Below are 23,925 nucleotides of genomic sequence, written 5' to 3' on the forward strand. Positions count from 1 at the left end.
TTGACAGCCCTTATCATGGAAAATTAGATTATCACTTCACAAAATAATTTATTACAAATATGCCAGAGTTTGTCATAATTATGTTTTTCGCTCGTGTGATGCTTCCGTTTAGTTCCGCGGGATTTCAGACTACAAATGTTTTTTGAAGAAATGTGTTTTCTTGTAAACGCATTGTAAAAATCAGATTATATTTATTTTTCCCTGCACGCACATCTTTATCAGTATGTTCTGTTTCAGAATAATCTATGTAAACTGTTTTATAGTTTTATTGTCTATACTGACAGAATTTGCAAAAAAAGTATCTGTGATCATTCTTTTTTAACGTTGAAGTTCTTTTAAGAAACTAAGACACTGATATTAAGTTAAATGTAGAAACTACATAAAAAATAGACTATCTTAAGATAAATTTCAAGTCGATGCCAATCTAGCTATTTATTACATACATTATTTTCTCTGAGTGGATAAAACGGATGTCATTTCAAAAGAGCGGATAGTGCTTTTCTTAATGCGATTCATTGTTCAATTTTCACTCTGAATGAACCTACTGGACAAATCTATTGCATTTTTATTGCAGGACAACAACATTTGTGATCAAGCTATGAAAACAGAGGCAGTTATTTCACGCGAGCGCGTGCCGCTGACGTTTGTGCGCGCTTTATTCCATTTAAAGTCAGAAACTCTAAGAGAGCGAAGAATAGACCCAGCCGATTAACGTTAGAAGTAAACCCGATACAATATAAGTTTGAATCAATCACAGCTAATTGGAGAAAATTGACTGAACACCAACAAAGTTAAATATTTCTACGACAGAAGATCTGACGACCGTTGTTATGGCAGCTCCTTGACAACGCACGTGCACTGCTTCAACAACACGTGACCGTGTTGTATTGCAACCTGTCCATAAAATTCTGTCAGAATTATGTTATAAATTACATTAATTTATTGTCACTCTTATTTATTGATTTATGAAAGTTGTCCACAAAAGATATTTAATTGCGGTTATAGGGTTAATGCTTAATTAGTTTTAGGGAGATTGGAACGCAATGCCTACACAATTACATTCAGTGTTTTTAAAGTCATTTATCAATTGTTGTTTAAACTTCTTGCCATAATGTTTTAAATTTTCATGTTGTTCAAGGTTGCTAGCGAACATTCGGTTGATTACGCATGAAAAATAAAGATCAGCATCTGAAGCCAAATCATACTCGCAAAAATTCACATTGACTGCATTCACCAACAATCTCAAATTAAATATCAGTCCAAATATTGACATATCAAATGTTTCGTCTCCTCCCCGTTAATAATAGTGCGTATTATAGGCGTTCTGGAGGCATACTGAGTTACAATTTAACCGTTCTATTATAGCATCGTTCTCGAGGTCCGCTTTCACAATAGCCACTTCGTCGGTTGAAGTTAACGATATGAATTCATCTGCAACCTCTGATTGGAAGTCAAGGGGGTTAGGAAACGCAGAATTTAATCAACATTTTCATGAAAGCTTCTCCGATTTCATGTGGAATGATAATTAACTCTTTATTGTAATTGATATTATTACTAATTGATTTTGTCTCAACGTAAATAGACGTTAATAAACTCGTTTTTGTTACTGTTTCAAAGAATAAAATTTAAAAAAATTAGAGAACGTCATGTAGATATTGCCATGAAGCTTTTACATATCGAGGGTTCAACGCAATAAGGGCGTATCTACATATAATAACTATATGTAGATACGCCCTTATTGCGTTGAACTCTCGATATAATAAATGATACAAGTTATTTTATTCATATAACGTCAAAATTAACCACCATTTCTGGTCAATATTCGAACCAATCTTCTTTTGTGTGTGCGTTTTATTTTCAAATTTAGATGTTTTTTTTAACTTTGTAAACTTTTTAAAAATATTTTTCATGTATAATGAATGAATTTTAGATATGTTACCAGTACTTTGCATGGCGTGGAAACTTTGAGACATTATATTTTTACAGTAGTTATTATTTAGGGAACACTTTTCGAGGACATTATTTTGTTTAAATGCATTTCATTTTAATGTACATTTAACACAACACCCTTGTGTTTATGACGTAATATTCTTTTAAGATAGTGTTTAATGAACAAGATTTAATGAACGGTAACTAATTGTGATATTTAATTTACAAGTTCTCCTATACATTTTGACAAGACGTGACAACGTTTTGTCTTTATAAACAGGATGTTCTCCGTTGTTTTGATTTATTTTTATTTTAATGCAACACGATAGGTTGAGTTCTCAATTAGCTTTGAAGTTAGCGTTTGTCATCTGGCCCGTGGTATGCCGGTATGCTTTTGTGTTTAATGACTTGAGAGCTTACAATATTCTGATTTATAAATATAATAAAATCTAAAAATGTTCGATTCTATAATGGGAATGCGTTTCAAGTGCATTAAAATTTTATTAAAATCTTTTACTTCCAGGAGACATTTTACATGTTTTTAGCATTGACAAATACTGGCAAACAATCTAATTCAAGAAAACGTTTTTCTTTTTAAAAATATTTTAAAAAGTATAAAACTATTTTTACATGCATTTGTATAATCAAAAGCAACATCAACATAATAAAACAATGGGTCAGATTTTCCCAGCACATATGTAAGTTGAATACTCTCTATTTTCCTCAATTCACACGCTGTATACAATATACATAGAAAATAATACTGATTAAATACCAAAAGATTGCATATTTGTTTCACGATATTTGCTTTAACAACTTCTAAAACGAACTATTTTAACTAGCTTTAAGATTTTATTTGTTATGTTTACCTTCGATATCTTTATCTTTTGAGTCGTTGTTTGTTTTGTCCATGTCTTTTTTATCTCCATCATCACTGTCATCATTTTTATCCGCATCATCGTCATCATCATCTTCACCGCATCTGTTTCTAGGCGACCACGTCATCTTGTTCTCTTTCTTCAGCCGCCTTCTTGCATTTGCAAACCATGTTGAAACTTGCGTCAGAGTCATTTTTGTTATAATTGCTAACATTATTTTTTCACCCTTTGTTGGGTATGGGTTTTTTCTATGTTCATATAGCCAGGCTTTTAAAGTGTTCGTCGTTTCTCGTGTTGCGTTTTTTCTTCTGGCTGCTCCATTCAGATCCATGCCGCCGTAACTGAAAATGGATAGACTTTTTGTTGAAATTGTTTCTTTTTTTCTCATTTCATTTGTGATAATTCTATTTGTTACATCAATGACACTTTGCTTTTGTATAATTTTTGTTACAGAAAACAACATATGACATAGTTCTCCTTTTTTGCCATAATTTTCTAAAAGATTGTTCAAAGCTTGCGTTGTACTTTCATCATTTTAGTTACAGAATAAAATAATGGAATGTACAACGAGATATACAGATACTTGTCGAAATGGGAACTACAATACTTTCATTCATAATGCACAATATTGAGGCTATGTACTGTAAGCAACCGTCTCCTAGAAAGTTTATAAAAAGAAAGATGTCCTGAGGGTTATTTACAAATTATGTACAGAAATTGCAAATTTCAATTTTTACGTCATTGGACACGTAATATTCATTGCATCTATGAGTAAACTGGCCAGATTCTATACGATTTGTGAGTAAATAATTCTAGTAACACGAACAACAAACTTCTTTGTAATCTCCCAGATTAAAAAATCTCAAATATATTATTGACTTTAAAACAAATACCAATTTCAAAAATATATAAACTTTGAACTAATCACCATATTATGTCTCCGATTCATCTTTACTTAGAACTCTAACTCCACCAGAAGAAGCAACTTTTTATTTTTAAAAAAATACTTACGTGTTTGGGTAAGGGTATGGGACCATAGTCTGGTCGTATGGGTAGCAAGCGGTGGGTTGTGTAATGCCCCGCCATGCATCAGCTGCTGAAGGGTCCTTGAGGGTGTCGTAGTGTGCAGCAGCATTCTGTTTGAAATTTAAAAAAATGAAATCTTAATTTGTAAATAACATTAAATATCTGACCGATTTGGTCATCTTTACAGCGGAGTACATGTAAATGTTTGATTGATATTTTACATACAATCATAAGTAGGAAAGCTGTTCTTGTAGATGATGCACTACACACTATGTTAGCATATTTGATTTGCTTTTTATAATTTCCTGTCATTTCAATGTACTAGTGATAGAGTTCCACTCTAGTCTGTTCAATTTATAGTGGGCATTGGTGTTACACATTGTCAAACTAGCCTGCTTGGTTACGTTCTTTGGGTCCAAAGGATGCTCTTACAGATTTTACTGATAAGACTAAAAACAAACAAAAACTGATGCTACAGTTAGATCTTTCAATTGATCGGTTAGGCATTCTGGCAAACGTCCGAGTAAGCTATATTAGGCATTGTTTTTATAAACATTGTTCAATCTAACAAATAATAACCAAAAATGTCTCTGCGGTCAAATGATAATATGTGCTGTGCAATTAAGAGCGATAAATGCTATGTTTTTGTGTCTATAAATGTCCATTATAGTGATGACACGCGCAGTTAAATAATAAAGTATTTTTTGTTATATTTCAGACCATTGCGGACAGGCGAAACTGAATTCAAGAAATTAATGATTTAACCAAAAAAAATAAATTTGCAGATCATGTTATGGAAGCGGTTGTTTTTATTCGGTTGTATGTTTCTTTCCGTTCTCTTTGGTTTTATTTATTTATACTCTTTATCATTGTACTGCAGGTAAAGCCACAATTAACACTCTGTGTGGCAATAGGGGTGCGTGTAAATGTATAGACGTACAAAGCGGCTGAGCACATGTACACAAGTTATATTATATTGTTATTATATAATTATATTAACTTTTAATGTCATAAATTAAAAAATAACCTTTGTTCATCTTTCAAATTCAGCTACTGATTATGAAAGTTTATTGTATTTAATTCTATCATGACGTGTATTATTCTAAAACTGAACAAATATAGTCAGATATAGAGATAAAATTTTGTACCTTATATCTTGAGGATATGTACTAAATTTGAAACAGACCCTTGAAATACTTTCCCCTTTCTACAAACAATGTTAACACTATTTACACATGATATTACAATTATCATTTCAAACAATTGCCTTCTGTTTATTCTAAACAATAGTTGAATCATCTATCTTATCATGTTGTTCACCATAGATAACCCTTTATCACGTTGTTAACTATAGATAACCCGTGAACAATCGGTGACAGTTGCACTCATGGTTGGGATTTCTACTGTTTTCTTCTTTGTTTCCAATTTTGAACATCTGTTTTATTTTTGATAAACGTTTCAACTGTTGGGTAAATAGTTCTTGTATTGTAATAACTATTAAACAAAATTACATTCTAATGATTCTTAAAATAAGATCATTTGTGTTTCCTTTTAGGGCTTCTGGTGCTTCAAAAAGATTTTGAACAGCGGCGATGAAAAAATATACTATAAAGGTTACTTGTATGCGCAGATATGAACGTATTATCTTATACATGTTTCCACCTTAGCTTGTCAATGTTTATTCTATTTGTCTTGGAGATATATTCATATATTCGCACTGTAAGGTTTTCAACAAAGTTCTTTTTATTATTATAGATGAGAACATATGTGGTAGCTTTTTGTGATTCTGCGTTGTCATTAATTTGTAAATTGTAAATATATATGTTTTAACCTAATTTTCTCAATCTTAAATAAACCCGACTTTTTAAAATAAGGCCTACAGGCTTTCTTGTCTATGAAAAACTATGTTTGTGACAACTTTTATTTATCTGGAATTTTATAGTTACGCCAGCCACAGCATTATTTTTATCTGAAATCGCTGAAATCTAAGCTGAAATGGAGGTTCATTTCCAGAATTAAAACTTAATTTAATTTCATGTTAAAGTTTCATTACATTTTTTTCGCATTTGTACTTAGATACGGACAAATCTTCCAGAATTGCAGTTGTGCGGAAATTTGATTTGACAGATCGTCGAGATTCCAATGCCATCGAATACTTAGCTACACAAGATTATAATCTATTGATATCTTATACAGTGGGAATCAGTTTGGTTCGTTTCTTTCCTATCGTCTTTAAAATTCTTTAATAGTATGTACTGCGTGCATATCATATGAAATAGTAACACACAATTCTAACTAGATTTCTACTTCAATTTTCCGAGAAGAAATGAAACAAAAACATCATCAGTTCGTTCTTTATCAAACTAAAACAAATTCCAAGCATTAGCAATGCTCGTTAGCCTGACATCTAAGTACAGACCTCACCGGCGAAAGTTCCAAATTCATCTTAATGAGAAATACGATTTTTAAATTAGGGCTGTCATGATGAAATCGTCCGCGCGGAGTGATACAGAACATATTCCACGGCAAGCCGCTATCTGTATAATACTGAAATGAGGATTCCGAAGAATGAACAGTCTCGCGCCACCGCTAATGACGCCATCCTGTGGTGAGCTAACAAGATACAAATTTGAAGCAGCGTTGAAACGACTCAATAAAACAGTTTGAATGAGACTTTTTGAATCACTGTAGGCCGATAAAATATAAATGCTACGAATAGACAGTTAATTTAAACAAATAGTTGCTCATTGCATCAAATTTTCCCTATAAACGTCTTTTCGTCTTGTTATGATCGAAATGAACGTGGTTGTCTACCCGCTGTGTTGAAATTTGTGAAAACACACCACAGACTAATTATCGCTCCCTAAACTATCTTCAGCAGCTATCAGACCGAGACAGGATGGCTGACTGCCGTAGATTTTTATCTCATTTCTGCAAAATGGTTCTTTATCTCCCATTTTAGCAGGCTCTACAGCGAAACTAAGTGTTGTAAATGGGTAGAGAAGAGAGATCCACAGTGAACAATATGCACCCCCTAGGGAGCAGTAGTTATCCACTTTAGATATAAACCCGCTGATGTTCACTTGCTTCCCCCTTTTATAGCAGACATGGGGATGACAGATTGCTTCTAAAATGGGTCTGAAATAGTTTCTTCAAAAGGCCTTCCTGATCAACAATAAAAGATAAAAGTTCCTTTTAATCATTTGACTGCCATTTCGATAGAGAGATAGTGTGACCCGTGCCTTTGTGATTGAGGTGCAGTTATAATCACGTCTTGTCCTTTTAATGTCTTGAACAAAATATATGCCGCAACAGATGCCGTGTTTTAGAATGGGGGCAATATTATCCTTCGCTTTAGTAAGTAAATGCAAAAATGAAATACAATGTACATAGATTTGAAAGTTCTGAAAAATAATTTTGTATTTGTCAGCCTTACATAATTAACAAGTTGAATATAAATGAACAAATAAGTGTTAGGAATCATTTATTTTGAAATATATACTTTTAACTCTTATTTACAAAATAAAGAAGCCAAGAACATAAAATGAAATAAATTCAGTTATGAATATTAAACATATTGCAATTATTTTTTTATGTAACTGTTATATACGCTATAGTATATGTGTGGTTTAGTTACCGTAATTTTCTGACAAGATTGTTTTGAAATGTTGATGAATTAAACTAAATTAGGTACGAAATATATGGCTGAATTTACGCAATTCTACAACAAGACAGGCTCGAAATCTAGACACGGATCATCTTGTACGATTCAGAGATACACTAAATAGAATATCAGTAAAAACAAATTACCCGAATGACTGTAACATTACATCGTATGTTCATCTGACAGAGTTTGACATTGAAATTATCCATAGATTTGCTGGCATCTGATAAGACCATTTCTGCGATATACTCACGTTCTTATAGATGCAATTAAATCCTAACAAAGACAGCTTTCTTCTTACTCGAGGTACAAGTAAGTTGAATGCTTGTTCAGATTTTTAAAACACCCAGTGCAGATAATGTATTATTAATTAGAGAAGCCAGACTTAAAATTCCAAATATTTATTCTGCAATCGAAGTTATCTAAAAGTCATGAGCTGTCTGGGCGTGTTTTAGTTAAGTTTCAGTTGGGAAAAAAAATCACTTCTTCGGTACAGTGCCCTTTCAAAAATAAGGAAGTCCTCGACTTCTGCATTTCTTTTCATTAGTTTATTACAAAATATGAATTCAAGTGCTCTATATGAGTACCTCGATTGTTTTGGACGTTACTGTAATGAACCTCTGATGGGCTTGCACTCATTCTTCTGTTACTTTACGTCTTTTTTAATAAATGAAATGCATTTACGTTTGCAGTATGTTCGGAAGTTGTAATTTTAACATTAGACAGACTGGTTATAATAGCTAAATGAACTTGTCATGATCAGAACTCATTACCAGAATTTATGATGCCTAAATGAGTTAACAGCGTATAAACAAAGGCGACATTTAACTCCTTCTGCTTATCTTAGATAATGATGATGTTTAAGATTCCACTTGCTACGGGCTACACCTATCGGAAGTTCTTCTTTTTGGTACTTGAGTTTAGGGAATCGCACGGAGCCGATGAAAAGCGAATCTCGTTTCCGATGCGCCGACACAAAATACAGAAAACATGTTTGTAATTTATGATGTGTTTACATGCAGCTTTTACAAGGATGCGTGTAGATTAGAAGTAACAGTTCACAATCAAAGCTTGTTCGTTCCGTATATTATTGGAGCCGTGATAAAGTTTCTACAACAATCATCCATTTTACAACAGAATGTTATGTTGAAACTTGGAGATGCCTATCGGTACATATGTTTTATTAAGTTTTACTCATGTTTTGTCTAAAGATAAGTGATCAGTTTCCAGGTTTTTGAGGCGCCTGATTGATACTGCATGGCGGAAGTGTTATACAAGAAGCTAGTTCTGTGCATGAGAACAGCTTGTTCATTATTTTCTGCTGGCAAATGAAGATAGAAGATAATAGAAATGTAAGCATAATGATCATTTGAAAAACGCATTGCTTCCTTCTTCACACTAAGGAGAAATTGTTTGAAAGGGATAAGAACCAATTTGCAGTGTTATTGTTAGATTTTCCACTTAGTAAAAGAAATTAAAAGAGCAGATAGCGCACTCATTTCCAGAATTATTTTATTATTTTAAACTGATTATTATTTCGTTTGACTTCCTGTATTCGTGAGAATTCTACTTGCCGTTTATTGCTTGCATTATAGAGCAGTATTTCTTAATGTCTGTGGGTTTTTTTTCCGAGGTATCATCTTTTTTCAGGTATTATCTGTATTGTTATTTTTCTTTTTCTTCAGAAAACAATACTGGTAATTTTGAATAAATGGCTATCGGCAAAAGCGATGAACTTACTGATTTTTCTTCTCTTTTTCAGAGTTGAACGCTTGACTATGTGACTAGTGGTTTAAAGTGACGAAAGAAAATTCCAACACTAAAGGTTCATTGGCAAAGGTAGACTTTTGTTCTAGAAAAAGTTTAATTGTCTTACAAGAGGATTATTCAGTACAGATTTGTAATGTACAGCAATGTATGTTTAAGATTAAGGCAAAAAGAAAGTTCTGAATTAATCTTATAGCAATAGAGAAACAGTTAAAAAAGCTTAAAAGACTAAGCATTCCGTCAAAAATAGTTCAAGATAATTTTGTATACAAACATGTCCAGAACAGATTCAAAGTCAAACGTTTCGCTTCACAACTTCAGTTACAACTATGAATCACATTACACATTGAATAGCTGGACTATTTGCAGGAAGACCGCTATGGAATTAAGTAAAAATAAATTGCTAAGACACGCTTAATAAGAAAGAAAACGTCATATTTATTGGTAACTGTGAGTGTAATTATGCGTCATACCTTTTTATTTAGTTATTACTTTCATATTACAACCATTATGGCACCATATTTATTTTCAGGTCTAAAACCAAACCATTTTAACACAATGCACGATGAAGAAACAGCTTCAGCTTTATCAAATAATCTCGAGGTAGAACCTAGTAACCGAAGTGGCTAAAGTATCATCGCAAATCTCGAGGTAGAACCTGGTAAACGAAGTGGCTAAAGTATCATCGCAAATCTTGAGGTAGAACCTGGTAACCGGAGTGGCTAAAGTATCATCGCAAATCTTGAGGTAGAACCTGGTAACCGAAGTGGCTAAAAGTATCATCGCAAATCTCGAGGTAGAACCTGGTAAACGAAGTGGCTAAAGTATCATCGCAAATCTTGAGGTAGAACCTGGTAAACGAAGTGGCTAAAGTATCATCGCAAATCTCGAGGTAGAACCTGGTAAACGAAGTGGCTAAAGTATCATCGCAAATCTCGAGGTAGAACCTGGTAACAGAAGTGGCTAAAGTATCATCGCAAATCTCGAGGTAGAACCTGGTAACCGAAGTGGCTAAAGTATCATCGCAAATCTCGAGGTAGAACCTGGTAACAGAAGTGGCTAAAGTATCATCGCAAATCTCGAGGTAGAACCTGGTAACAGAAGTGGCTAAAAGTATCATCGCAAATCTCGAGGTAGAACCTGGTAACAGAAGTGGCTAAAGTATCATCGCAAAATCTCGAGTAGACCTGGTAAACGAAGTGGCTAAAGTATCATCGCAATATTCGAGTGTAGAACTGTAACATAATTGCTAAAGTATCATCGCAAATACCGATGTAGAACCTGGTAACCGAAGTGGCTAAAAGTATCATCGCAAATCTCGAGGTAGAACCTGGTAACAGAAGTGGCTAAAAGTATCATCGCAAATCTCGAGGTAGAACCTGGTAACAGAAGTGGCTAAAAGTATCATCGCAAATCTCGAGGTAGAACCTGGTAACAGAAGTGGCTAAAAGTATCATCGCAAATCTCGAGGTAGAACCTGGTAACAGAAGTGGCTAAAGTATCATCGCACAGAAAAGAACAAGTACTTCTGAATGAAATCGACAACTGAAAGCTAGAATGACTTTAATAGAATACTTGTGTGTAGAATACTTGTGATTGTATTTATTATATTACGCTATGAGTATATTGTTTCTATATACCAATATGTATTTGCTTATTTACTTCTGTTCTCTGTCGTAATCCAGACGGACTAAAAACTGTTGCAGTCGATATTTTCAGTTAAGCGGTTCAAATGTGCAGAAAAAATCATGATATAGTATAATAATAATAATAATTAATTATTATTATTAATATTATTATTATTAGTAGTAGTAGTAGTAGTAGTAGCAGTAGTCGTAATTATTATCATCAACGATCCGTATATGACATTAAAGGATATCACCCTTGTATAGTTACAATTTATACATCTTCTGTATAAGATTGCTGCGCACAGAGAATATACATAAATGAGTAAACGGATAACAGTTTATAATACAATATAATAAATACAGCTGTAAATATTTTGTTAACCGACTGAATTATCCATTTCATTACCAGATACTCTCCAAACGTTTACAGAATTGTCTTTTATTTCACAGATGGGTCGTTGTCATTTTTTATTATTGCCAGAACAAGAACAACCATATTGTATAATAATGACAAAAATAATAATGCTAAATACTTAATGATACTACCGCTACTACTACTACTACTACTACTACTACTACTACTACTACTAATTCTACTACTGGGGCTGCTAGGCAATTCATCTGTACATTAGTACTATTTTGAACCCCTTGCAAAGGAGTTAATTTAGACACCAAAAATATCGACTGCAAGAGTTTTTAGGTCTTTCGTCCTGATTTATTTGTCCATCCTGTTCTATGTACAGACAACTTCATCAAAAGCAATCAGTCTGTGTCATCACACTGTTAAGGCAGCTGCAAAGTGGCACTAGAACTGTGGAGAGAGCGAGGCTTACAGCAAGTGCTCTGTTATATATTACCCTCTTGTAATTACACCTTGTATCGCCTCAGGAAAGTGGCTCTGATTTACAGCAATTTTTCCTCTTCAGAAACCAGGCATTTTAACCGAAATATCGGAAAGTAATCCTTAGTTTTAAACTAACAATAGGTTATATTTCTAATACAATAGCTCCCTTTCATGTATTTTTTCTATCATAATACTTGTACATTGACAGTGAGAGTACGTCCAGCAGGTTGTTTCTATATTGATATTACGAAGATGAAAATGTGCTATTTTGGAGATAAAATGTTTGCAATATTGAAAAATATCCGTTCAGCCAGGAAACCAAGCTTTATTTCTGACAACAGATTAAATCTTTAATAATCACATATTCTCCTAACAATACCTTACACTGTTATAGTTTTCATACCACTCAAGAATTCAGTTTATTTCAAATAACTACAGACATGTCCTTTCGTATTCTGATAGTCAGTTGCACCACCCGAACAGATTCTTTCAAATAACTACAGCTACTGATTGCTATCCATACCAACTACAGCTATGCTATATAACTCTTGTTCTTCATACGATCCGAACAGTTATATTCTATTAAATTATTACAACTTTATCATATATATGTTGTCGTCAATTCAACCCGAGCTCTTGTTAAATTGCTACAACTTTATCTTATACTTATTGTTATCCATTTAACCCGAACAGTCAGTTTCTATCAAATTACTACAACTTTATCATATACCTATTGCTATCCATTTTACCCGAACAGACAGTTTCTGATAAATTACTACAACTTTATTATATACATATTGCTATACATTTCCCCAAAACTGTCAGTTCTTATTAAATTGTAACAACTTTATTATATACATATTGTTACCCATTTCACCCGAACAGTCAGTATCTATTGGTAAATATACCCGAACATTCAGCTTCTTCCAAATTACTTCAGGTAAGTCGTATACTGGTAACTACTGCTAAATACACCACCCAAACAGCTTCTTCCAAATTACTTCAGCTACGTTGTATACTGGTAACTACTGCTAAATACACCACCCGAACAGTCAGCTTCTTCCAAATTACTTCAGCTACGTTGTATACTGGTAACTACTGCTAAATATACCACCCGAACAGTCAGCTTCTTCCAAATTACTTCAGCTACGTTGTATACTAGTAACTACTGCTAAATATACCACCTAAACATTCATTTTCTGTTTTTGTTATATACCTATTGCTACAAGTCAGGCTGAGGATGACCTAATTTAGATAAAGATATCAAGTCATTAGATGCTGAATACTACACATTTCCTGAACCCTTTTCAACATTACTTCTGTGATTCGTCACATTTAAAACTAACATGGAGGATAACCCTGATTTAACCAACTCTCGACCACAAATATATCGTTTACATACACTGAATAATTTATACCAAAAAAAAATATAAGAAAATGATCTTTTTGTAAAATATCTCATTATTTTTGTAGTTATCAATCACTAAATTTCTTTTGATATTGCAGAATTAATTTATTTCTAAGAAAAATTTACTAGACTATATATAGATAAATAATGGACTCATTCTAATTAGTTTTATAGACTAAAAACAGAAGGATATACTTCTCGGACGATCAATCATATAAATAGAATATTAAGTGTATTTCTATCCATCAAAATTATTAAAAAATAACCTGGTGTCCAATCATACTTTAGTATATTAACAGATGTTATCAAAGGGATAATGTGAATATAGAAAATTTGTTATTAAACATAAAATTGCTAATGAATGTTTTTATCTGCAATAAAATTTCAAATTGTGGTCTGACTTGAACGAAATCATGTAGAGGTTTTACAGCAAAATTTGACACTGTTAGGGAAATGAAAATAGTAAAGCTTCAATAAGACTTTTTTATAATAGTATGGTCAAGTTATAAGTTATTTGATTGTAAGTGTATTAGTGCATTTTTTTTTTCATTTTCTTCGCTTATTCTTATCATACAAACGCCCTATTTACTTGGTGTATTAATGCTCAAATTATTGACAGACGCACGTAATATCGCGACCATGACTCAGGGGCTCCAACTGGAGTCTAAAGGCCGACTCCAAACCTTTGGCGTCTTGGTAAGACATAACAGTCCGATGCAGTCCCCTTTTGTTGACTAGAGAGGGTCGGTTTGTTTCCTTAATGTGATAACATTGTTTGTTAGTTTATTATGTGTATTGTCTTTTTGTCATCTTTGAGTGTTTCGAATTCCTTCGATTGATCATCTTGCTCTATGTCAACTAAATTTTGATTAAAAAGTAAATATTAAATAAGATGATCGGCAAATACGAAAACATGTGTAAGCGGTGAGATTAGACGGATTTACTTGGGGGAATGTAAACATTGTGCGAGTGACCTGCACATCAGAGGCTGCAGGCGGTTGCTCCGGTGATAAAAAGGGGCCATGACCTCGGAAAAGTGGGCGTACAAAGCCGAAAGTGCTAGACATCTTCGCGAAATAACTAATTATTAACCAGACATTTCTAATAGAAAAGGCTAGCGCCCCGATATAGTTTACATAACAACTAATATTTTTGAATTTTGTTATTGCGCAAAAGATTCTGTTCTATTAAATCGCCGATTTCCATACGAAATGTTGTATTCAGATAAGTTCTCTTAGACGAAAAGATTATTTTGTAACTGTAACAAACTCTGTTTTGGTATCCCATTTTATCTAATTCATTGAAGTAACGTTGTTGATCTCTTTTTTAAAGAGTTTCTGTGACATGTTTCCGCTAGGGTAATGTAAATAATTAAATGGTAAGAGTACTTATCTATTCTTTAGAAAAAAAATGCCTTAAATAATGAGGTGTGTGCGCAGTCTACTTCGGTGCAGTGGAGTGTTTTTGGTTAATAGAAAACGGCTTTGTGTCAAAATTCGTATATCGGCACTTATTCATTTACTTGATAGCTCCTAATGCGTTTTAAGAGATATTTAAGATAAAGAATTAGGCAGGAGAGTAGAAACAAGTACCTTTAATGTTAAAACAAATAACTTCATCCGCTCGAGTGTTCTGTGTCGTGCACATACTGATGGTTTATTTGAAATTTACAGACAGCAGTTTTAACAAACTCCCGTTTGGTTTTTGTAAATAGTAGAATGCACTTAGGCGCAGTTAATGCAGTTATAATGCGTATAACCCTCACTTTGGATACCACTAGAGGTTGAAAATATGTATCAATGTTAAATAAACTGCCGGTGACATCGAGACACAAGATGACATTTGAAAAACGAATAAAAATCAGGTTTGGATTTGTTTGATTAAATTGATTTAAGACATACTAGGGACCTATTAGGTATGAATCATTTGTAGAAAATATTTGGCAGGTATTTTGTTTCACAACGCCTACGTTTCTTATAAACTGATCAAGTAAAATGTTTAAATCACCAGATATTACAAATACTGCAGTTTCTCGATACGGTGTCTTAATGATCTACATCTCTAAATATTCTTTGAAGTACTCTGAAAACAAAACTTTTCCCGAAATTTTAAAAGGAGTGCGAGCTTGAGTTGGAGTCTGTGGCTGCAATGTCTTCGACTCCATAACCCTTAGCCTTCTGGTGGCAAATGTTTCTGCCTTTGCGACCAGTGCATATCAAGATCATGTTCTGCACTGTTCGCTATTCAGTTAGTGAATTTTTAGTGAAACCCCCTTCGAATAATAACTGGTACTGCCCAAATTGAATGATGGGCCAGTCCATTTTATAAATATAGCAGTGTAAAGGTTGATAAACTGTAGAGCAAGCTGTAAAGTTTGTCTTGCCCACTTGCTTTCACAAAGACTTTACTTGACCAAAATGAGGTTGCATTCAATTTGCTCTGAACATATATCGTAGGGCTTGAACATTTGAGATTTATTTCACATCAATTCATGTGTGACCTGAATTTTAGGTTGTCTGACAAGGTTGCATGTGAAAGTTTGAAACAGAGTCCAATATTGCATGGATTTTTCACAGTGTATTACTTTATAATATCATGGAATAGAATGAACCAAAATACTCACCAAAGGGGAATAGAAGGCCGATGAATCTGTATTCAACGGCATATAACTTTGTGTTGGGTAGTGTGGTGAAGTGTACATGCTTTCTCCTAATCCTGGAACCCGGCTGTAAGCGCTTAGTAACCCCGAACCGTACTGGCACGAGCACACACTCTGTCCAGTATGAGGATCAGTTATTATTGGCCGACCATTTTCGCAACAAGAAGTGTTAAGAGACGATGTAAGAGAAGTCAGTGATCCAGATGGCGCTGCAGGAGGCGGAGGTGGCACTGGAGGAACAGGGGTTGATGTCATCAGAAGCTGTGGAGAGAGAAATAAACATAGGTAAATAATGAATTTTAGAGTAACAGCTACTTCCTTTACTATTTGTCAGGTTTATGAAACCAGGCGCCACAAAAACATTCGTCATTTTTGCAAACACGTCAGATTATCATTTTAATTATTACAGGTTCAAAATGCTGTTTCAGGCCAAGGAGCACAACTGCTCTTGTATGCAGATAAAATATTATCTAGAATTTTCAACGTCTGGTTAATATGTTTGAATATCTAGTCATCGTATCTTGTCTATATTTCTCTAAAAAAGACATTTGAATTATACGGTACATATTCTGTATTACTGATGAGTGAACATTTTTTTTTTTAGTTTTTTTTCTGTATGATTAGGTATAAACTTACATCTGAGCATCCGAATAATAATGACATAACTTAGCAAATAGTATATACTTATTGACTGTTTTGCTGGTCAAAATTCGAAATAAAGGACCGACGGCCAATAGTTATGACTTCTGACCGGCAAACCACCAAATTCTAGTAAGTGTTATATTAAGTGGAATCGGAAATTATTTTTCACAGTTTTATTCTTATCTTTTTTTTTAAAATTAACATTGAACATGTTTCATTTACTTGTATAGCCACTGCACTCTTTTCTTTTTATGCAGGCACTCACAGTGTGTTAACAGGCAAATCTGTCACAGAAATAGTCGTTAGTGTTCTCCTAAACTGTACATACATTTTTATTAAGAAAGTATTTATATACTCATATTTACAAGATGTTGTATACCGCCTCTCCAATTCCTGATCATATTATATTAAAGCATAGATTTATTGTTCATTTTGCGCTTAAGAATACTGTTTAAGTTTTTAAAAAGCTTTTTCATGGCATCTTTAAATAACTAAAATTATTTTCTGTTAAAAGGTGAAATGTTTTTTGTTTCGAATTTCATTTTAATATTAATACAATAACTGATATGTATTAAAATATTAATGACATTTTTTTTCTATCTTGAAAACCTGAATAGTGTCAGTTTTATACCAAAGTTAACTTACAATCTGGAGGACCAGTTACAATTGTCTTTGGTCAGTCTGTACATTAAGTGGGAATTTTAAGTGGCGAATGCAAGCTGGCTGACTCCTAACGCAAGCAACTGCAAGAAAGAGATTCTAAAATGACGATATATTTGGTTCATTTGTACATTTATCTAAAAGTTATACCATAACTATTGATATGCGATCAGTTACCAAACAAAAGCAAGCAAATGTCTGTTTGAAGACCCATTGCTGTTCAAAGTCAGCATGTACAAAGTACCTTTATAGGTAGATTGCAAGACATAGACGTCAAGCAATAACGTTAGAACAACAAAATACAGTAATTTACAATATAATACAATGCAGATAGCACCATTTTACACCATTTTGCATTGCATCATTGAAATGTGTTAGATATTTCAGACAAATGATTTAGATTCCAGTGGTTTTCGGTGTTCCGAGACAACATCAAACATGCAGCAATGTCGTTTTTGTTTTACGGAAATCATTTCAGTGATCCAAAAGAACCAGTGTAAAGAGGCAAAACTGAGCGCAGTTGCACGATTGCTGTTGCTGATAACATGCAAAAATAGTACCCTTTATCTTATCATGCTGGGTTCTGTGCCAGGTCCGAACATGATGGAGTTGGTTTACACCTTGAGTATTTGATACCCGAGAAACTCACTCCAATGATTAAGGTTTTGCACTTGAAGAATCTAAAACATCTACAGTTTCTACAGCTTTGAACTGTTTTGAACAATTGTCAGCAAACATTTACATGTTTAGGTACCCTTCAACGACAGCAAAGTTGATTCAACCAAAGCTATAAAACATTATAGTAAGATTTACCGACATGGATGTATACAATGACTTTTATTGGCTTAATATGTGCAATTTATATTCAATCCGCCCATATGACAGATCGGTTGTTTCGATTCCTGTTTTCGCATGTTACATAAAAAGATTTTTAGGAGATAGATCTATGTATTTTGAGATCATTTTTACGAGTTCTTCATAAGAGGGAGCGACATTTGTGATATTTCTTTTTGTTTAGTAGGCTCTGCAGACTATTTCGATGAGAATTCATTGCCAAAGCCACATTTTGGTCACTTTATGTTATTTATTTATTTATTTATTTAGTTGTGCTTAGGAAGAATAAACAAGAAATGCCGAATTATTCAAGAGCTACCGGTGAAGTGATTAGGTCAAAATAATTTTTATTCCAAATGCCATAGAAATATCAATGAAAAATACAAAATATACATTTCAAATTTGTGTCGTAAAATAAACATAAATCAAGTTGTTAAGCAGCTATGTCCGTGGCTTTGCAACGACAATCGTAACATCACAAAAATCAAATTAATAAGTAAAATAATTTTACTCTAATTTTCCGAAAAATAAAGCAATTATTAATTTTAACAATACCATACTAATATGACTGAAGAATTTGAAAACAAAAATATTTTTTATTTTACGGTATGGCATCTATTTATTATTTTATTGCATCCAAGTGTTACACCAAGAATGTCGGTCTTTTAGCAGTGACGGGGTTTTGACAGCGGCTCCTTATATTTTAAAGGAAAATGCCACTTGCCCCTATATTATCACAGTCTGAAGTGTTGCTTAATTGATTGACGGCTGGTGATGCTGACTCAATATTTAGTGTAATGATGCGAATAATCTCCACCCGCACCCACTCGATACTGTAGTAAGCATTCTAATCAATGGCATGTATAATTGCTTATAGATATACTACTATTTGATATAAACTGATGTTGTTGAATTCTGTACATTATATGCTAGTTTTTGAAGATGAAATATATGAAATATATGATTATATATACATGTCAGATTGTTTTTATTGATTGTCTGTACAAGGAATCGTTGAATTCTACAGAAAAAAAAATTAATACGTCTTCATTGGTATTCTTGACTGTTTACTAGTATATAACTGTAACTGTATTGCTTATGTGTTTTGTTTCAATAAATGTTGTATACAAAGTAAGAATAAATGATACAAGTAGGTATGAAATAGTGTTTTAAATGTTTCTGTAATTCAACTTACATGGGATTGTTAGACGAATGTAGCAAGACAATTTATGTAAATATTATTCAAGATTTATAGCATTAATTTTAATATCACTAAGACCCAACTTTGTTTTTACTAGACTGTCTAAACAATTACATTTCATTTGATGCAACTTTATTCTATCTGTGCTGAATATATATTTGTCATAAATTTGCAGAAGAAATACTTTTGAAATTCCACTAGAATATTAAGATATTGATCTCTGTTTGTAACCTCGGTCCCGATTTCTTGAATATTGGGAGTTCGTTGGGTAATTGCGCAAAATATGGTGGGTTTTTTCTGAGTTAGAATAATAATTTCTTGCCATTACTTCCTAGGTTTTGTGGGACACATTTCTCAGATATAATTATGACGGTGCATTTTTCTGTTCACGAAAGTTTGAAAATTTTAAGTGAATGTTTTAGTTTTTACAATTTCAATAAATGTTTCATCTATGTTACATTTCAAGAATCTTTCACTGGTATTATTAAAAAGTTAGTCTTTCATCTAAGACATTAATACTATTATGCAAAAAATAAAATTTATTAATTTATTTACAGTGAATTTTGCTGTCTGACATATTTATGATAAAACATACAAAAATCAATTTGAAATGTCATAAATAAATCCGTTTAAAAATTGTTACATAAGACATCAAAGGAAAATTATCACAAACTGTAACTGATCTTCCCATGTGGTTCTGGGACGATCTGTGTATGAAAAGAATTGGAACCACTGCCTTACCCTTGCATGATCGTAAGAGGCGACTAATAGGGTCGTAACACTTGGTTTTGCAGTAACTCGGTGATTCCAACAGGTATGCAAATTTTGATTACATACCACATGTTTTTTTTCGATGTAAATGAGATGTGAAACCAAAATTTGTAGTCCTGTTTGGCGCCATATAACCTATACTGTATTGGTGTGCCGTAAAACCCAAATAAAATAAAATAAAAATAAATGATCTTGTCAGGAAACATCATTTTACATGCAAATTTAAGATTCAATGTCCTGTCTCTATCATAGTTATATATAAAATGAATGCTATCAATGACTTTTTTCTTTTTGATTTTTTGAAATATGACTTCTTACTATAAATAGTTTATGTAAGCAATAAATTACAAAGTTTATATGTAGTATTAAAAAATAATGATGTATTGTATTGTGCATTATTAGGTTTGAAACAGTACATACTTATTAAATGTATAGCTAAATACAGCATCAATATGTACTACCACTAAAAGACTGGAATTTTATTTGAGCCGTGCCATGAGAAAACCAACATAGTGGGTGTGCGACCAGCATGGATCCAGACCAGCCTGCGCATTCGCGCAGTCTGGTCAGGCTCCATGCTGTTCGCTTTTAAAGCCTATTGGAATTGGAGAAACTGTTAGCGAACAGCATGAATCCTGACCAGACTGCGCGGATGCGCAGGCTGGTCTGGATCCATGCTGGTCGCATACCCACTACGTTGGTTTTCTCATGGCACGGCTCATTTAACAATCGACTGTTACCGCATGTCATTTAATTATGAATATAGCTCTACATAAACAGTAAATTTAAATATTTAGTAAAGTTAGACATACATGGTGAGGATTGTCTATATTTGAAGTAAATATCTAAAGATAAAATATTTTAGTAAAAGATGGACATTATTATCATTTAAGTATTGTATTGAATATAAATACAATTTGTCATGAGTGGCTTCAAATTACGAATACTAATATAACAATAACCATTGTGTAATACAAACAGCACATTTCGAAGTCTACATCTGTGAAAATGATCAAGTTCTATGTACTTTTGCAGCACATGGAAAAGCAATACGACTGCATCGTGGATTCAATATTGATATAAAATCCAAATGAAAATGCTCCTTCTGATTTATACAACTGATATGTATACAGGCTGATGTCAATATCTATTTCAATGACAGGTTTATTTGAGAACGTTACTGAATCAAATTTATCATTATAATATAGCTCAAAATATGCCAGCGTCTTTGTAATCAATCAAAAGAATTTTATGTAGAAGATATCTATCAAAGTTTCATATCTGTTGCAAAAACTATGTTATCCTTAAAAAGTACACAGTCGCTTATATGTATGGTATATAATATATCGTTTCAGAGACAAGAAGTACTAGCACCGTGAAGTAACGTATTTCAATAAAAATATTGAAATAAATTTGCTTATCTCTTTTACAAATAACTTTTTATTTTATTTTTTTACACAAACTAACAAAAAAAACGAAGACGGATAAAATTCAGATGAAAAGCATTGTTTGCAAACTCATATATTACACGTGAAGTTGAAGAGACAATGTAAAATTTAATTGTTTAGATGCTGATAAATGTATATATGTTGATTTATTCTTTTATGACGTTAGTATCATTTTGCTTATATAGAGATCAGTCATAGTAATTTCTAGATACCACATCTGCAATGTTCGCAACAAAGTCTTCATAAGTGAATCAAACGAATTTAATTATCAAGATGCTTTTACATTATTTTATTAAAAGTTATTAATGTCACCAATACACTTTCATAATGCATAACAGTGATACATTCTGTTTGTTAAACAAGCAAAAAAATTTGCTCAAACAAACATCTGATATGAGACATATTGCTGCGTTTGATTTTTTTCTGATGCAAAAATGAAAATCACTCACGTTCGGGTCCGATTGATCCAAATAATCTGTTTGAAAATTATTTTCCATAGTTATCATTTTGATTGAAGAATAAACAGATGTTGAGTTTAACTAATCAATATATTAATTAATCCTTTTTTTAATTGCAAGTTATTTTCACAAACATACTCTTCATAGTAACACTGTTCATTTATACATCTAATCGAGTAAGACGTTCTAGCAACATTCACGCTTGTCGAAGAAATGACGGTACACCGTTTACGTGGTCGTTTGAAATACTAAAACGTTCGCGTATCGCTTGGTCATAATTCATACGCTCATACATCTGAACAAATTAAGTCATGATAGGCTGTCAACCAAGAAACGAAAGAAAAAATATGACTCAAGTTTTTTTATCCATGACAGTCCACTGGACGCTCATAGCCAAGGGGCAACTTGGCGCGGTTTTAATTCATACAATCGGCGGCAACGGCGGAACTTTCATGTAAGTCAGATTTTACATATCCTTTTATTCCCCTGTCCGAAATTTAACGACGTCCATTCGCGAAAGAATGCTTTTTTATGAAATAAGTAGGACGTAGCTATTTCTGTGCATAATAACGATCTGAAGCTCTTTTTATTAGTGTGCATTGTTGTGGCTTTTATATTTCCTCTTTGATATATTTTTGATTCATATTTGAATACCGTTTTTTTTTTATTTCAGTAAAACATTCATACTGATTTCTGCTATTTATTTTAGATATTTCAAGATAATGCAAGAAGTTTTATACCAGTTCTCTCATACAGCTCAGCTGCACAAATGTACATGTATACGTCGGATGTTATTTATATCGTCGGTCGTCTGAAAAAAAGTAATATTTTTAACGGTCTGCGACTTTAAAATTGTATTTTAATACATGTTTCAGTAATTGCGAGATGATCTGTCGTCAGAAGGTCGCTACAATGGGTAGGTATTTATAAAATAATGCCATTCGACTCATTTTAGGACTTTTAACTTTTTTCTCTGGTTAATTGTAATTGGCTGGTTATTGTTCAACAAAACAACATCATTTCCCGTCCGTCGTCAATGTTAGATACAGACTGGTCTCATCTGGTCCAAACAGCTCCGATGTTGATTTACTGATTTTGGTTAGTTTACGACATGGACTATAATGGTAAAGCTAAACCGCATTACTCGCACAAAACCTCAGTGTACGGGCTGGGTCCGTATTCGTCTGTAATTTAGACTTAAGACTTTAAAGCGCTAAATTTTCATTTTGCTCTATCATTAATGAATTAGCATTAGAAACTCTGCATGAACGTGCATTTTAAATCTGCAAATTGTTCAACAAAATTTCCTTGGTAGAAATTAATAATGTCAAATTCAAGATTTGTCATTCTTAAATTCAACATTTGTCCTTCTTAAGAATACGGGCTCTGTATTACCTACATTAGATTGTAACTTCATCTCTGGTTTAAGGACTTGCAAATGTATGATACATTTTTGCAGACCACTTGAACTTGTGGAAATCTAAATTCAAGTTAAGTGCAAATAACCATGTTAAGCAGAGGATTAAATATAGGGGTGCTGAATACTTTAACATCGTTTTGGGATCAGATGAATTCATTTGATACTGCTTGTTGATATAGTATATATTTTTCGAAGAAGAAATTTCCTCTGATATATCTACAGCCAGTATCAACCACTTTCGACTCTCATAAATCCTCACAAATTATGACATGCGTTTGATTGACAGGCACACTGGGATTTAGTTTGTATTTTATTGGCACCTTCAACATGTGGTTCACATCAGCCATGAAATAGAGAGATAAATTTGCGTTTTGTTGCAAAGCTTGATCTGGTCAATGGTAACCCTAGTCTGACCTGGAAAAATGATCGTGAGATTAAAAAATAAACAAATAACAGGATTGAACAACCAAATTTGTAACTGTTGTCGAAGTATGTAGCTAGCTGGATGGAATTTCTCGGCATTGTCGTTGTCAAAATTGTCACCCGATGATATTTTCATTAACAACGTAGTCTGTGACAATTTTATAAGATCAGCTGGAGAGGATTGAAAGTGGCCATGTTCTTAGACCATCCTTCTAATGTTGATCGGGAGGTTGAATTTGAGATTGTGCCTCGGTATATTGGTTAT

General features: G+C 33.0%; 1 protein-coding gene across 2 annotated transcripts in view; it reads right to left on the reverse strand.

Annotated features, from left to right (window-relative positions):
• LOC123549422 (iroquois-class homeodomain protein IRX-6-like) overlaps positions 1-23,925 on the reverse strand; it is a 32,563-nt gene that overhangs the window by 5,276 nt on the left and 3,362 nt on the right. The window contains exons 1-4 of one of the 2 annotated variants that reach the window (XM_045337512.2): positions 21,809-22,029; positions 15,768-16,064; positions 3,819-3,943; positions 2,799-3,148 (exon numbers count right to left, since the gene is read on the reverse strand). In XM_045337512.2, the coding sequence (XP_045193447.1) occupies positions 2,799-3,148; positions 3,819-3,943; positions 15,768-16,064; positions 21,809-21,865 (829 nt within the window). In that variant the 5' untranslated portion in view covers positions 21,866-22,029. Of the gene's footprint in view, positions 1-2,798; positions 3,149-3,818; positions 3,944-15,767; positions 16,065-21,808; positions 22,030-23,925 lie in introns of those variants that run through there. The other variant, XM_045337513.2, reaches the window with a different exon arrangement.

The sequence above is a fragment of the Mercenaria mercenaria genome, chromosome 6, assembly GCF_021730395.1.
Source record: "Mercenaria mercenaria strain notata chromosome 6, MADL_Memer_1, whole genome shotgun sequence".
NCBI lineage: Eukaryota > Metazoa > Mollusca > Bivalvia > Venerida > Veneridae > Mercenaria > Mercenaria mercenaria.